The sequence below is a fragment of the Eurosta solidaginis genome, chromosome 5 (assembly GCF_040869045.1).
Source record: "Eurosta solidaginis isolate ZX-2024a chromosome 5, ASM4086904v1, whole genome shotgun sequence".
Lineage (NCBI taxonomy): Eukaryota > Metazoa > Arthropoda > Insecta > Diptera > Tephritidae > Eurosta > Eurosta solidaginis.
Window position 1 is genome coordinate 270492782 of NC_090323.1, and position 16708 is coordinate 270509489.

At 39.1% G+C, this 16708-nt stretch overlaps 1 protein-coding gene across 23 annotated transcripts in view; it reads left to right on the plus strand.

Moving 5' to 3' along the window:
* Window positions 1–3826: 3826 nt before the first annotated feature.
* The window catches only part of LOC137253508 (dynein axonemal assembly factor 11), a 43927-nt gene continuing 31045 nt past the window's right edge, over window positions 3827–16708 (plus strand). For 3 of the 23 annotated variants that reach the window (XM_067790555.1, XM_067790556.1, XM_067790557.1), the window contains exons 1-2: window positions 3844–4684; window positions 8640–8795. In XM_067790555.1, coding sequence (XP_067646656.1) covers window positions 8716–8795 — 80 coding nt within the window. In that variant the 5' untranslated portion in view covers window positions 3844–4684; window positions 8640–8715. Of the gene's footprint in view, window positions 4724–8639; window positions 8796–16708 lie in introns of all 23 variants that reach the window. The other 20 variants (XM_067790539.1, XM_067790542.1, XM_067790541.1 and 17 more) reach the window with 20 other exon arrangements.

The following is a 16708-nucleotide window of genomic DNA, read 5'->3' on the forward strand; positions in this document are numbered from 1 at the left end:
TTATTGATTTATTTATTTAGTTAATTTTACAGTTCTACCCGTGAGGTAGCAATATAGGCTTGTTACCGATTTTTTCGGGTGTTCGGTTGCCCAGGAGGCCTATATGCACCCATTTACATACAAACTTAAAAAATTATTATGATTACTAAACAGTACTACTCAAAAATAAAAGATTGCACGTTAAAACTTCAGGCACGTATTTGACAATAATATATACATATACAATATACAAAATAAAAATTAAAACTATAGTGATTTCACTGCTTAATCCATTATAATTAAACTAACAATGTTTTAAAATAGGAAATAGTACCTCGGGGGACAATTAACGTTCGATAAAATGCGATAACATGAAAATAAGTTTTCAAACATTTGAACAAATTTTTGTTTTAAATTTCATTTTATTTTATCACTTCATAGAATTTCCCCCCTGAAAATAAAGAATGAAATATATGTATATACGTATAAAATCAAACCTGAAATATAGAAAAATATAAAAATTATTAATGATTTGTTATGGAGATATACATATATAAGAAATTTTTCACTTGCCTCGACGAAATGGCGTTTCTTGCTTTGGAGGACCCTGGGTTACAAATTACAATTTAGCCAACTAATGCTTCCTTCGACTAGGTAGCGTGTTGTCTCGCGACAACCACTTTGCGTTTTCAAAGAGGAGGAATGTTATGAGGAAATCTATTTGCGCTATACATTTCGCTTCTGAAATTTACATCCTGTCCCCTGTGTAAATAATGAAAATAACATAAAAGTAAAGATTATTAATAGTAAAAATTAACCTTTATTTTATTTTATTGCTTTTCCACACTACCTTTGTGTAGAGTTGCAAAACTATCAATGTTATTATTGATTTATTTATTCAGTTAATTTTACAGCTCTACCCGTGAGGTAGTAATATAGACGTGTTACCGATTTTTTCGGGTGTTCGGTTCTCCAGGAGGCCTATTTGCACCCATATACATAAAAACTTAAAAAATTATTATGACTACTAAACAATACTACTAAAAAATAAAACATTGCACGTAAAACTTTAGGTAAGTATTTGACAATAATATATACATATACAATATACAAAGTAAAGTTAATAACAGTAAAGAATAAAATATATATACGTATGACATCAAACCTGAAATATAGAAAAATATAAAAGTTATTAATGATTTTTTGTGGAGATATACATATATAAGAAATTTTCCACTTACCTCGACGAAATGAAAAGTGTTAATGAAAGGTGTTAATGAGTATTTTAAAAGGGCGTGGGCCTAAGTTCTATAGGTGGGCGCCTTTTCGAGATATCGCCATAAAGGTGGACCAGGGGTGACTCTAGAATATGTTTGTATGATATGGTTATCAAATTAAAGGTATTAATGAGGGTTTTAAAAGGGAATGGCCCTTAGTTGTATATGTGAAGGCGTTTTCGAGATGTCGACCAAAATGTGGACCAGGGTGATCCAGAACATCATCTGTCGGGTACCGCTAATTTATTTATATATGTAATACCTAGAACAGTATTCCTTCCAAGATTCCAAGGGCTTTTGATTTCGCCCTGCAAAACTTTTTCATTTTCTTCTACTTAATATGGTAGGTGTCACACCCATTTTACAAAGTTTTTTTCTAAAGTTATATTTTGCGTCAATAGACCAATACAATTACCATGTGTCATCCCTTTTTTCGTATTTGGTATATAATTATGGCATTTTTTTCATATTTCGTAATTTTCGATATCGAAAAAGTGGGCGTGGTCATAGTCGGATTTCGGCCATTTTTTACACCAATACAAAGTGAGTTCAGATAAGTACGTGAACTAAGTTTAGTAAAGATATATCGATTTGTGCTCAAGTTATCGTGTTAACGGCCGAACGTAAGGACAGACGGTCAACTGTGTATAAAAACTGGGCGTGGCTTCAACCGATTTAGCCCTTTTTCACAGAAAACAGTTATCGTCCTAGAATCCAAGCCTCTACCGAATTTCACAAGGATTGGTAAATTTTTGTTCGACTTATGGCATTAAAAGTATCCTAGACAAATTAAATGAAAAAGGGCGGAGCCACGCCCATTTTGAAATTTTCTTATATTTTTGTATTTTGTTGCACCATATCATTACTGGAGTTGAATGTTGACATAATTTACTTATATACTGTAAAGATATTAACTTTTCTTTTAAAATTTGACTTAAAAAAATTTTTTTTAAAAAGTGGGCGTGGTCGTTCTCCGATTTTGCTAATTTTTATTAAGCATACATATAGTAATAAGAGTAACGTTCCTGCCAAATTTCATTATGATATCTTCAACGACTGCCAAATTACAGCTTGCAAAACATCTAAATTACCTTCTTTTAAAAGTGGGCGGTGCCACGCCCATTGTCATAACAATTTCTTGCTTTGGAGGACCCTGGGCTGCAAACTAAAATTTAGCCAACGAATGCTTCCTTCGACTGTGTTGTGTCTCGCAGCATCCACTTTGCATTTTCAAACAGGAGGAATGTTATTAGGAAACCTAATAACGTAATACGATGAAGGAAACAATGATCTATTTTAGCAAACCATTCAGGTAGTACTTTTTCGGTTTCGTGACGAATTACAGGGAGCAAGAAATCTTTGATATATACCCTATGCACGTTTTTAGGAAATAGCTGAGTGAACCACTTCATTTGCATCCGACACACTTCTAAAACCCTGTCCTTCGGATTTAAATCCTCAGCTTTGAGCAGGGCTTCGATATAGTTTTTGTGATCTTGTTGTGTTTTCGTCAAAAAAGTGGTGCAACGTTCACACTGCAGCTGACTTTCTAGTTTTCCGCAAATACCATAGGTAGTATAGTACAGCTGCACCTGTTCTTCAGCTTTATCCTTTGCGCTGACGGAACTTTCGTCCGGAATATTAAAATATAATAAGGCTTAATCTAAGGTTTTATCGGTAATATTTATCGGACTCGCTGATTTTATTTTAAAATTCTCCCTTTCTTGCCCTTCTAGGTGATTACTGAGAGTCCAGTCTAAACTTTCTTCAGATTGGTCCTCACAAGTATTATCTTTTTTTCTAAACCTTTGTCTAAGAATTTGCATAGACGCAAACTTAGCAAGAATGTATTTAATTTCATGTGCCGTTGCACTTTTGCTGTCTTGGCTAGCGCGAACTTTAATAAATAATTTCTATAAGGAATCCTGATTTAATTTTCCTAATGAAATAAAATGTAAATCTTTTTCCTGCTCAAATAATTCTTCTGACATCATTAACATGGCAGAGGTGGTGGTGCGAAAACCAGCGATACATACAATTTTTGTATTCTTATAGACCTTTTCCCCTTCATCATTAAACCTAAAGACATTACAAGAATACAAATATTCCAGGGTCTTCTTAAGCCTTTCGATTTTTTCTGAACTACCTCGCTTAATAGGGTACTTAAGAGGATTTTTGGAAGAAAAACTTATTGCGTCGAGTTCATCAAATAAGTCGTTACATTTTTTGACAAAAACTTGGGTATCTTTAGCGTAACTCATAACATGAAAGTGTTTTTTGTTGAATAAATTATAAGCTATCGCTAAATCAATTCCAGGAGCATTGCTCAGCGTTTGAACTACGTGTGATACATATCGGACATATATTAACATTTCATGAAATGACTCTTGCCATTTCTACATTGCCTGTATTTTCGTAACAAACCAGCCAGAAGTTTCTGTCAACTGTGTACTTCATACCAATTCCTCATTCCAAGCGCAATGGAGCAAAACAAAAGATAAATTCGCCGTAAAAGCTCATCAAATTTCGACTATGAGCTATGAGAGCGTGGAGCTTCGCTCTGTATTGGGGCCGAGCATGCATTCCGATGGAGTTGTTGGTTGGCGCTGACAAGTAGAGGTGTAGATTGCGGGCGCATGTATTTCCGTCAACTAGAAATTTGAGTAGTGTTTGAAGTAAGTTTTGTGCAACATGTTACTGTGAAATCAATGCATATGAATAAACTTTGGTACTTTGGACTAATCCCAACTAACGCTTGCAGGACGTTAAAGTGTATACTATTATTAAAGGTTTAGTTCATTCATACTTGAATGTATAACTGTATACATATGTATATACCTATATATGTATATATATAGGGCGGGCTTATGTGTTTATGAGGGAACAATTACTTGAGCACGGGCCATGGTGAGTGAGAAAACGGAGAAGGTGAGGACGATGACAGCAACGTTTGATTTTTTCTAGTGATGATGTGAACGCCTCGTAGTACTACATAGACACTTGCTGTGCCAAGCAAGTCAAAGAAAATTTGAGAGAACATAAACTGGAAAGATTTGTTTGCCAAATGCAACTTTCAATAAATCCCAAAATTCACTGTGAAAAACTCGTTAAAGTTTAATTTCTTCACATTAAAAAAAAAAAATAAATAAAATAAAAAATAAAGCAAAAATTTTTATACGAAAATTCGCGAAAGTTGTAACGTAAGAAATACATAATAGAACGTGGAATGGAGCTTTAAGTGCGTTTGTTGATGGAAGAAAATTTTGATAATCATATTGTGGAAGTGCGGAAAAATCGATGAATTTGTATTCGGGTAAATAAAATTGTTTTGCAACAATTTGATAAAATATAAAATCTAAAAACAAAAACGCGAAATAACAGCAAGAGCGCAATTAAATTAAGGGGAGAAATCTCGCATCGGAAGAAAAGTAACTAGTAGTATCTTCAGTCAGATGAGTACCGCTGCTGTATTTTAAATACTTACATACATGTTATATATTGTTACAATGGATTGCTTTCAGTACACATATTAACAAACCTTCCCAGCGCGACCAACTTCGCTGTGTACAAAATCTTACACTTTTTTTGGTAAAAGTCTAGAACAGGGGTCGACTGCTAATAAGCGTCCAAAAATATCGGGATAGTTGTCGAAAGACGCGTATTGACTTCGACAATAATAATGCGAAGGCGGAACATAGAAATTTTAACTCGTTGAAAAGATATTAATGAAAAACCGAAAAATTACCCCGGGTACCTCCGAAACCATAGTATTTTTGCGCAGAATACCGTTGAGTGTTTGCGTCCTTCGGCCGCGCTTATAAACAAATATATTAATTAATTGCACGCATTTCATTTTCATCCCACCCCATTGGTGCACCGGCCATGTTAGTGTTTTATAAGCGCGTCCGAAGGCCGCCAACGCATAAAGGTGTTCTGCTCAAAAATACTATGGATCCACCCCCGGTTTCGGAGGGATCCGGGGTCATTTCTAAGTTTTATTTTCCGCCATTGGGTTATTAATACTGATGTCAAGACGCGTCGTTTGACACCTCTCCTGACATTTATGGACACGTATTAGCTGTTCTAGACTATTACCATTTTTTTAAAAAATCACAAAGTTGCTTACATTCACATTGGGCATGCTGCTAATCCAACTTAAATTATTATTATGAGGCATTTAGTAGAATTTATCAACCCTGTAGGCCTATACTGCCGTCCATAGCGAAAAGGCGCCAAAATTCGCTTACTACCTTTTCGAAATTTTGATTTGAAGATTTCAAAGCAAAAAAGCTGTGTAAGTCGCACTATTCTATGAAAAACACAATAAAAAGGCAGTCAAATTAATTTTACTGCTTTAAATTTACAAGTCATAAAGGCAGCGTGGGCATTATTTCAGGTTCCGGAAAGAATTATGTAACATAATCACATGATACAGTCATTTGATAGCTCTATATTCATTAGTTTTGTTTTGTTATTTAGTTGAAACAAGCGTAAAGCTGTTACTTCATCTTTCTCTGTTTTAACTTTTTACACCTTACTACCTTCTTGCTATGGACGAGATGTTCGTTGTTGTTGTTGTTGTAGCGATTAGGTTACTCCCCGAAGGCCTTGGGGAGTGTTATCGATGTGATGGTCCTTTGTCGGATACAGATCCGATACGCTCCGGTAACACAGCACCATTAAGGTGCTGGCCCGACCATCTCGGGAACGATTTATATGGCCACATTGAACCTTCAGGCCATCCCTCCCTCCCCATCCCCAAGTTCCATGAGGAGCTTGGGGTCGCCAGAGCCTCGTCTGTTAGTGAAACGGGATTCGCCGCTCGAAGGTGAGGTTGACAATTGGGTTGGAGAAGCTATATATTGCGCTACACAACCCCTTGAATCCCACGAAACTTATACTTTGAAAGCAAAGAATCGAACGCATACGCATATAAGCAAACGCAATCGCAAACGAGATGTTCGTCACCTTTAGGAGTTACAACAAGATTTATAACTCACATAAAATCAAGCTTAAATAATGTGTGATAAGATTGGCAGTTTCGAAGATACTACTTGCTGTATTATGACATACTATAATATACTCAGTAAATATCCTAAATATGAGCTACTATATAAGCCATATTATAAAGCTTATTGCACACATAAAAGAAGACTTGCATAAGGACTAAAATAAGACACCACCAAAATCTTTATAATCACTTATTTCAAAATGTTTTTTAATAAAGATTAGATTAACATGTTTTATGTCGACAGACGCAAAGCAGATGAGTTTTCACTGTGAAGTTTTTCATGCCAGAAATACACTCGGAATGCTTGTCGGGAGGCGACCGCTCATAGAAAAATTTCCTTCTAATTGAAAAAACTTGTTTCTAAAATTTTGATGTTGCTTTGCGCGGGGCGTGAACCCAGAATCTTTGGTGTGGAAGGCGGAGCACGCTACCCCACACCACGGCGGCCGCCAACTATTTTATTATTAATATTCAGTTCCTATGTTCAAGCTACGGATGAGTAAAACTAAGTCAACTGAGTCAATGAAATTTCTGAAAAGTGAGAACAATTGTGAACTTCTGTAAATACTCGTAATGACGAAAGAAATATCTGTGCACAGTTATTCAAAATTCCATATCTTAAAAACAGTGCGATATTTGAAAGAAAAATGCATAAATTTGATGAATTTTTTTTGAAAGTTCTTGAAGCTTGTGGTAGGTAAGCTAGGTATCTTTTTAACAACAATAGCTTGAACAGTTGGAAATATTTACGTCTTCTAGGCGTGCGATTTCAATACATTTATTTTTAATATACTCTGAACTATTATTCTACCATACAGATAAAAATATCCAAAAAGAACCTCGCTCCCCAAAAGACCTTGCTTTAGTCAACTATAAAAAGTTAGCTTTCAAATTAGTTGTTGAGTCATGCAACATTACAATTGGTCACTACTTTTTGGTTGTCATATCATGAAGGGGTAACCAACTGTAAAAAAAATAATGCGAACTAGTTCATTTGACCCAAATTTAAAGTTAACTCGTAGTTAACTTCTTTTTCAGTAGGATAGGAACCAAAATAAAAATATGAACTTCCAATTGTACACCAAAAAAAAAAAAAAAAAAAATACAGTGAAAAAAAATTACTGAATTACCCTTACCATTACAGAAATATGTATCATAAATGCATTTCAAGGGAGTAAATTATTTACGTCAATCAGTGCAATTAATACCAGCACAACAAAAAATTGGTAGTTGATTGATTTGTTGTAAGATTTGAATGCGGGCCACAGTTTTGAATTTATTGTAGGAGAATCAAGTAGTACTTAATTTTTCTGATTTAGATAATTACTTAAGTAACATTGGTAAGTGAGGTGTTTGACTTTGCGTGCATTTTTTTTACGATTTTTATTTGTTTAGTGCCACTTGAAAAAAAAATACTCCTTTGATTAAACGATGATTAAAAATTCGACTTCTTAAACAAAAGAAATTGAGATTATTTGCATTGAAGTAAATTTAAATTAAAAAATAATTTCAATCAAAATATGCCTCAAGCTCAGTTTACCCTCGGCAAGGTTCTCAACAATTTCTCATTTAACCATCAAACCTGCGAAAATACGTGAAAAATGCGTTAATATGGGCAACTCCATGGATATCAATATTTTCACTTAACAGAAAAAATTTAAATCGCAAGAAAAAAATATCACTTAATTGTGGCACACCCTAGCGTATTTAGACGGTTCTGGGCAGTCATAGGGAAACATGCGGAAAGAAATTCACAAGGTGAGGGGCTTGCATGTGTATTGTTGCAGCAGTTGCACATTTTCATTACTTTGTGTTGCAAAGTAAACGCATCAAGTTTATTTGTATGTAAGTACGTTTGATGTGTTTGCATTAAACTGGTCGAAAAAAAATTTTTAAAGTGACCTCCTTAATTTGTAGCTTATGTTTATGGAATTTTTTTTTGTGAATCCCTGTGTTAGTTACATTATTACGAAGGAAACAAAGACTTCTTCAGGAACAAAGTAATGACATATAAATTTAAAAATTACTGTTCTAAAGCTCTCTGAATTAAAATTTAAAATTTAGGGGCGGGCTTTTTTCTTTTCTTCGTATGAGGCTAATGTAAATAGATTTGTGTGCATGTTCATATGTATGGAAGTATATAAAATGCACATTATGTGTAAATAAAAGTGTAATAAAAGACCGACCACTCGTTGAACATAATAACAATAACATTACTCCTAAGCCAGTTATAATTTTTTGATTGTTTTTGATTATTAACTCGTGTAATTGAGCTTAGTTTTTAAGTGTTCGCGAAATTGAGTTGCAACATAAAAATGAAGTTAAAGTGAAATGGTTTTTATTATTGTTGTTATTAACATTTTTTTTTGTAGCAGTAAAAAGAAATTTAATAAAACTATATATAAAAACACAAAAAGTGCTATAAACGAAAAATAGAAAGAAAATACAATGACGCGCCTCACCGAGGAAATGGTCATTGCTCGCTCCAAGCAATCCGATTTGGGGTCCATCAAAAAACTTAACTGCTGGTGAGTGAATAAATGTCTATATATAACTGAATATGTAAATCTAAAGATATGTATATTAACTACACTGAGTAGGTCCAAAGTGTTTCATGTAAGTGCTTTACGAAATAAGAATGTGTTTTTAAGTACACAGGTCCATCTACGAGTCCAAAAGTACCAGCACATTTTAACAGTTATATTCTTTTATTTGTTTTTGTGAGGTCTGAAAGAAAAAAGAACACGAATGAGGTGTTAAAAAAGTCCCTTTCGAAAATAATCTGAAAACTTTAGCACTTTCTACGAATTTTCATGAAAATTTAAAAACTTGTACACAGAATTCTCGCAAGTTATAATTTCAATTTTTCAATTTTGACTTTTTTAATTTTTAACAAAACAGAAACATTTAATGAGTTTTACACGTTTTAGCACAGTAATACGTCAAAAATTTATAAGATTTTACGAATGCAATAGATAAACAGGCGCCGTGGTGTGATGTCATACCAAAGACCCAGGGTTCACGCCCTGGTCAAAACAACATCAAAATTTTAGAAACAAGTTTTTTCAATTAGAATATAATTTTTCTAAGCGGGGTCGCCCCTTGGCAGTGTTTCTTCGGAGGTTATTGCGCCTTACATGTATTAATTAATAGATAAAAAGACGTTTCGATCCTAGATTTTAATTACAAATTTCTAGTCTTTAATTTTCAATTGTTTTATCGGCCTATTGATAAAATATTTCTTTCTTGACTTATTTTGTTTTGTTGGTTTTCCGACAGGGTGGATAAATGATGTATATTGAAACGATTTTCCGTCATACCTTGTCAAATTTGATTTCGAGACAAACCGGTTTCAGCGTTGTGCCATCATCAGTATCGATTTTCGTTTTGATCTGTTGTTGTCGTTTGTCCTGCATTTATAGTTCGTAGGTCCATGAGCAAGTATTGTCAAATTGATGCTTGTGTATATTTAGTTATGTGTATGTGCTGTGTGTTCATTCAGAACCGAGGGTGATTTTTACTGATCGATTTGTGTGACTGACTGAGGCAGGTAAAAGTCCTTAATTTTAGTCATTAGACCCTCTTTGTGGGTTTGTTGTTTTGGTGTGTTAATTGATTTGTGGTTATTTGTTATTGTGTGTTTCTCTGTTGTGCCTGTGTGATTACTTTCTATCTTGTAAACAAGTTTTAAATGCTCGAATATTGTGTCATACATTATTGACCAAGAGAGGTGCGTGTCTCCGCTATTCAGCACAACCCGTGAGTCTTCAATAATTGCCGTTAGATGGGTCTCCTAAACATTATCTAAGTGATGATAAGCGTTTCTTTTTTGCCGCGAATGCGATTGTATAAACTTGTAAAAAAAACACAGAATATAGTTTTAATTTTAGTTTTAGTTTTAACTTTAATTTGAATTCATTCATTTAAATTTAAAAAATTTCGTGCTGCCACTTTTCGTATTTTTGCATTTGGTTGACCGGAAAGACACACACTTATATAACAAATGTAGGCATGTACTATCACTTTTATACGAGTGCATTCAACTATGCCCCGTTGTTCTTGTCGTTGCTTTAGATACCGATTCGATTGCATTATTATCTTTGTTGGTTTTTTATGTTATTGTTGAATTGGTTGACGGCATCACTAGCGGTGTCATTGGCTTCTTTCCACTTTCCAAGTGAATTCGTTGTCAACATTGTACAAACAAACATTCACACACATTTATCTATCCCAGTATCCATTGTCCATTGCAATGGCAATTGCAGTCGTAACTGCATTTTCCTTATTTGTTTTTGTTGGTTGTGAGTTTAATTACTTTGGATTTTATCAACACCCTCAACTTTTTACAAAGGAGGGATAACTACATAGGAAGTTATATGACAACTTACCCATCAAAAAATAGTACGAGTGATAAGAAGAAATATGAGACACTGCGGCAGCATCGCGCTCCGATGGCCAATAAGCATTGGCCTGATTCAAATTTGTTTAGTTTAAGATTACAGTGTTTTATGTTGAGAGCAACGCTATGGCTAATATGATAGAACGTTTTAATAATTTGTAATACGTGCCGACCTTGTAATTATATCGGCAATGGCAACTGCTATGCAAAAACCTATGAACATAGTACGTTACGCATCATCCGATTGGCTTTACGCTGGTCGTAACTAGTATCATAAACACGAATACATTGTCTAGGATTGGTGACAACTCCACTTTGAAATATGTACTTTTCAAACCGATGTAAGATATTCGACGATGTTATTTGCCTCGGTGTTCACGTTTCAGTTTTCAACCCATAAAGCCATTGCTGAAATAAAATAAGCTTTATATAAAGTACACATTTTGTGGTCTGGCTGTTTACATGAACGCATGTATGTATGTATTTTGACAACTCAGAGCCCGCTACGCATGGATGTGTCCTGCGAATGCCGTTGCCCTCGACCGTAAAGCAGATTTGAACAAATAACTGCATGCATACATACTTTAATTCAACACAAACATATCTAAACAAATGTATGAATGTGTTACGTCGCAAACCACAAATTTCTAGACACTTTTGTTTAAAGCTGGCCTCCTAAATGATGATTAACAAGTAAGGAAGGCTAAGTTCGGGTGTAACCGAACATTACATACTCAGCTGAGAGCTTTGGAGACAAAATAAGGGAAAATCACCATTTAGCAAAATGAACCTAGCGTAACCCTGGAATGTGTTTGTATGACATGTGTATCAAATGAAAGGTGTTAATGATTATTTAAAACGTAGTGGGCCTTAGTTCTATAGGTGGACGCCTTTTCGAGATATCGCAATAAGGGTGGACCAGGGGTGACTCTAGAATGTGTTTGTACGATAGGGGTATCAAATTAAAAGTATTAATGAGGGTTTTAAAAGGGAGTAGCCCTTAGTTGTATATGTGAAGGCGTTTTCGAGATATCGACCAAAATGTGGACCAGGGTGACCCAGAACATCTTCTGTCGGGTAACGCTAATTTATTTATATATGCCATACCACGAACAGAATTCCTGCCAAGATTCCAAGGGCTTTAGATTTCGCCCTGCAGAACTTTTTCATTTTCTTCTACTTAATATGGTAGGTGTCACACCCATTTTACAAAGTTTTTTCTAAAGTTATATTTTGCGTCAATAAACCAATCCAATTACCACATTTCATCTCTTTTTTCATATTTGGTACAGAATTATGGCATTTTTTTAATTTTTCGTAATTTTCGATATCGGAAAAGTGGGCGTGGTCATAGTCGGATTTCGGCCATATTTTATACCAAGATAAAGTGACTTCAGATAAGTACGTGAACTAAGTTTAGTTAAGATATATCGTTTTTTGCGCAAGTTATCATGTTAACGGCCGAGCGGAAGGGCAGACGGTCGACTGTGTATAAAAACTGGGCGTGGCTTTAACCGATTTCGCCCATTTTCACAGAAAACATATATCGTCATAGAATCTATGTCCCTACCAAATTTCACAAGGATTGGTAAATTTTTGTTCGACTTATGGCACCTCCTAATCCAGGGTGTCATGCGTCACCGTGCCCATTGGACTGGTTTGCAGCCAGGAGGTCCACAACACCGGCTGTATTATAACGGCGCCTCCCCAACACCGGGCCACCTTGTGGAGTAATCATGGCCTTACCGCGTCAAGGGGCTCTGCCGCGGCGGACCAACCCAGTTCCCCAAATAAAAATTTTGACAACTACGCTTGCCACGTCAAGCATGTTGTCGTACGACAATAATGAAGAAAAACAAAAACCAAAACCAAAACAACAACAAAAAACCAAACAACAACAGCAACGAAACAAAGAAAACGGGCTCCAAGAAGAGCAGCGGGCAAAGCAGTAGCAGGCCACGCAAGTACTCCAGGCAATTCCTGGAGAGCCTCTCGAGAGAGGAGGCAATGCTCTTCTTAGAGTATATGAGGGATGACGAATCTCCCTCCACCAGCGCTGGAGTGCGCAGAGAACCGGCTCTTAAACCCGCGAACCCAAAGGGCAACACAGATACCCAAGGAAAGCAACGCGGGCCAGAAGAGCATAACAAGCAAAAGGCGACGAAACCCGCGATCCCCAGAGGCATCTCGGCCACTGGTGAGCAGCGCGGGCAAATCAAGGAAGGGGAGCAGGAGGGACAGGCGTTGAGCAATAAACCCGCGAACCATGGTGGGCCCAGTACCACCATAGAGCATCGCGGGCCTCCCGATGAAAGAGGTACAGTAAACGTAGCTCCGACGGCACCTCTACACATACGAAAGAAGGTGGCAACAACCATCCTAGCAGGCCCTCTAGAGAGCCGAGTAAGCATGGGCGATCACCGTCGAAGCATGATTCTGGAAGCAGCTCACAAGGCAGCTGCGATAGGACCCAGAAAGGGAACGACACCAGACGAAACCGGGAAGAATGGAAGCCCAACAGAAGGCATAACAGAGGCAGGCAACCTGCACTACCACCACCGGGCAGACCAGGATCGCTTACGGACAAATGGCGCCTGGGACTAAGTGGATCAGGTATAAAATGGTATCTCCGATACCTTGAGGAGGGCCTGTCGCCCAGGGAGGCAAGAGCCAGGGCAGACGAGCACAGGCATAAACCAGCCAACGAGCAGAGTTCAGCGACCGCCGAACGGAGGAATAGAGGCGAAAGCAGAGCACAGCCAGCGGCAGCCGGCCAGCATACACCCGGTCCCGCTGAAAAGCGTAGGATCGGGCAGATCACACCGGAAGAAACTCCCAGCTCAAAAAGGCAACGGGCCCTTGCTCCGCAGAACACAGCAACCATGCGCCGGGAGAATTTGGCCAGAGCGACCGGGTTACCCGCTGAGATAGCACCAAGGCAGCAGAGCTACTCGGACGCCCTCAGGGGTATCCGAGTGGCTGTGCTGCCCAGGAACTACCCAGCAGATGCCCTCAGTCAAGAGGACCTGACGATTCTCCAGGAACAGATAATGGAGGGAGTGTTCAGGGGGTGTGGGCATGCCCTAATTTTTTGCGGGGTGTATTTCAGAGCAGGGCTCCTCCTCGTAGACTGCGAGGACGAGAGAACAGCGAAGTGGCTCGAAAGGGTAGTACCAACACTCGAGGGGTGGACAGGGCCACCATTATGTACGAGGCGCGGGGATGATATACCGCCCACACATAATGTGACAATGTTCCTCCCCAGGAGTGCGGAACGCCCCAAAGAATTTGTGATCCGGCTCCTCGCGAACCAAACCGAGGGCCTCAAAACGCAAAGGTGGCGCATCATAAACTGTAGCGCGGAAGAAACGGGCCTACGTCTCGACTTGGGCATTGACGAGGAATCTTACCAGCTCACTCGTAGGAATGGTTTCAAGCTGCATTACAGGTATGGCTTGATCCATGTGAGACCCTGGAGGCAACCAGGCAACAGTGAGCGGCCGGAAGGAAGGGCGGAGGCAGAGGGCTTGAACCTCCAGGAGCTGGCATTAAACAAGCAGGACGACAGCGAGAGCGGGTTGTCGGATTACGACGACCCGATGAGGCCGGCCGGGCCAAAATGACCGGCATAAGTATCCAGGTAGCCCAAATCAATCTCCATCACGCCATTGTAGCCTCGGCTGTACTGGCGAGGGAGTTTGCCTCGGATGATCTGGGCATTGCCCTCATACAGGAACCTTGGGTATACAAGGAACAGGTGAGGGGCCTCAATGTGAGTAATAGTAAAGTAATTTGGGATCTCTCCCAGGAGAGACCTAGAGCATGTGTAATGCTTAAAACAGATATTAACTATTTTTGCATTACAGAGTTTTTAAGTCGAGATTTGGTGGCGGTGCAAATCGATGCAAGGATCAATGGGGACGACTCCAGCATTGTGCTAGCCGCAGCCTATTTCCCGGGGGACGACAACATGGTCCCCCCAGATAACGTACAGAAGCTGGTAGCTCACTGCAGAAGAGCGAAACTTCATCTAATCATAGGAAGCGATGCTAACTCCCACAATTCGGAATGGGGCAGCAGTGATACCAACCAAAGGGGTGAGTGTTTGCTAGAATATATAGCCAGCAATGATTTAAGTATATACAACGTCGGGAGTAAACCGACGTTTGTTACGAGAGCTAGGGCAGAAGTCCTTGATGTAACGCTCGGCAACAACCTAACTGAGAATATGATCGCGAAATGGAGGGTCTCAGAAGAACCCTCCCTTTCGGACCACAGAATCATAAGGTTTGAGCTGGGCGCTGTATCGGGGCAAACCAACCCTAGAAGAAATCCCAGGAGAACAGACTGGGACAGCTACAAAAATATTATAGAAGCTAACATAGATAGCCTTAAGAGTAAAGTCAGAGGTACCAATTGTACCGAGTTAGAGAGCAGGGTGGAAAGGGCAAATCAAATAATGATAGATGCCTATAACTCCAGTTGCCGTGTCTCCTTGATTAAGGGTAAGAAGGCAACCCCCTGGTGGTCTTATGACCTGACGCTGCTAAGGAGGAAAGTCAGGAAACTCTTTAACGAGGCAAGGAGAACCGACAACTGGGAGGAATACACCCAGAATCTAACTAAGTACAATAAGGAGATAAGAAAAGCAAAAAGGGAAAGTTTTAGAAATTTCTGTGAGGGAATTTCTAGCACGCCTGCAGCGGCAAGGCTAAACAAGGCCCTAGACAAAGAGCAGAGACAGACAAACCTAGCAATTAAGCTCCCAGACGGTACCTATACCGAAACGGTGGAAGAGCGAGCAAAGGCCTTGCTACAAGCGCATTTTCCTGAGGCCTCCCGCAAGTACCGGAACCTGTATTTCCCAGAGTTAGACCAACCTCATCGGACTGGCAACTAGCCAACTCCCTCTTTTGTGAGGCCAGAGTCAGATGGGCAGTGGAATCTTTTGAGAAATACAAATCTCCGGGGTGGATGGCATCTACCCGGCGCTAATGCAGCAAGGGACACAGATCATCCCACATCTCGCCAGGATCATGAGAGATATCCTGGCACTGGGATATATACCCACGATGTGGAGAAGAGCAAGAGTAGTATTCATACCAAAAGTAGGTAAAAAGGACTATTCACAAGCAAAGTCCTTCAGACCAATAATTCTAACCTCCTTTGTCTTGAAGGCAATGGAAAAGAGAATAGACCAAGAAATCAGGTCGAACGCCCTCAAGAGCTGGCCCCTACATTATAGCCAGCATGCCTACAGAGCGGGTAGGTCCACGGACACGGCTCTGTACCAGTTAACATCTGAAATACAGAGGGCGTTCGAAACAGGGGAAACAGTGTTTTGCGCTTTCCTTGATATTGAGGGTGCCTTTGACAACACATCTCACGAAAGCGTAAACATAGCGCTGCAGAGAAGAGGAGTTCAGATGCCAATCCAGAAATGGATTGACAATCTACTTCGCACAAGAATCGCTGAAGCTCAAGAAGGCAGCACCCTTTTGTGGAGCCTAGTAGTGGATGAACTCCTGCAAAAGCTATCAGACAATGGCATAAGATGCCAAGGATATGCTGACGACATCGTCATAATTGCAAGGGGTAAATTCGAGAGTACACTCTGTGACATAGTACAAAGAGCATTGAACATTACAAGGGAATGGTGCGCCAATGTGGGTCTTAACATCAACCCATCTAAGACAACCATCATCCCCTTCACCAGAAAAAGGGTCCTACTAGCCCTGAGAGCAATAACAATAGATGGCGTGGAACTAGAATATGGAACCGCAGTGAAGTACTTGGGGATCACTTTTGACACCAAGCTCTTGTGGAAACAACACTTCGACTCCTTGAAGACTAGGGCCACGAGGTCCATCATGGTATGCAAACGTCTAGCAGGCAAATCATGGGGCTGCAGCCCACACGTGCTAAGATGGATGTATACCATGATAGTAAAACCTATGGTAACATATGGCTCAATAGCCTGGGCATCGAGAACAACTAGGGCGACGACGAGGCAAGCGCTGTCAAAACTTCAGCGACTGGCAT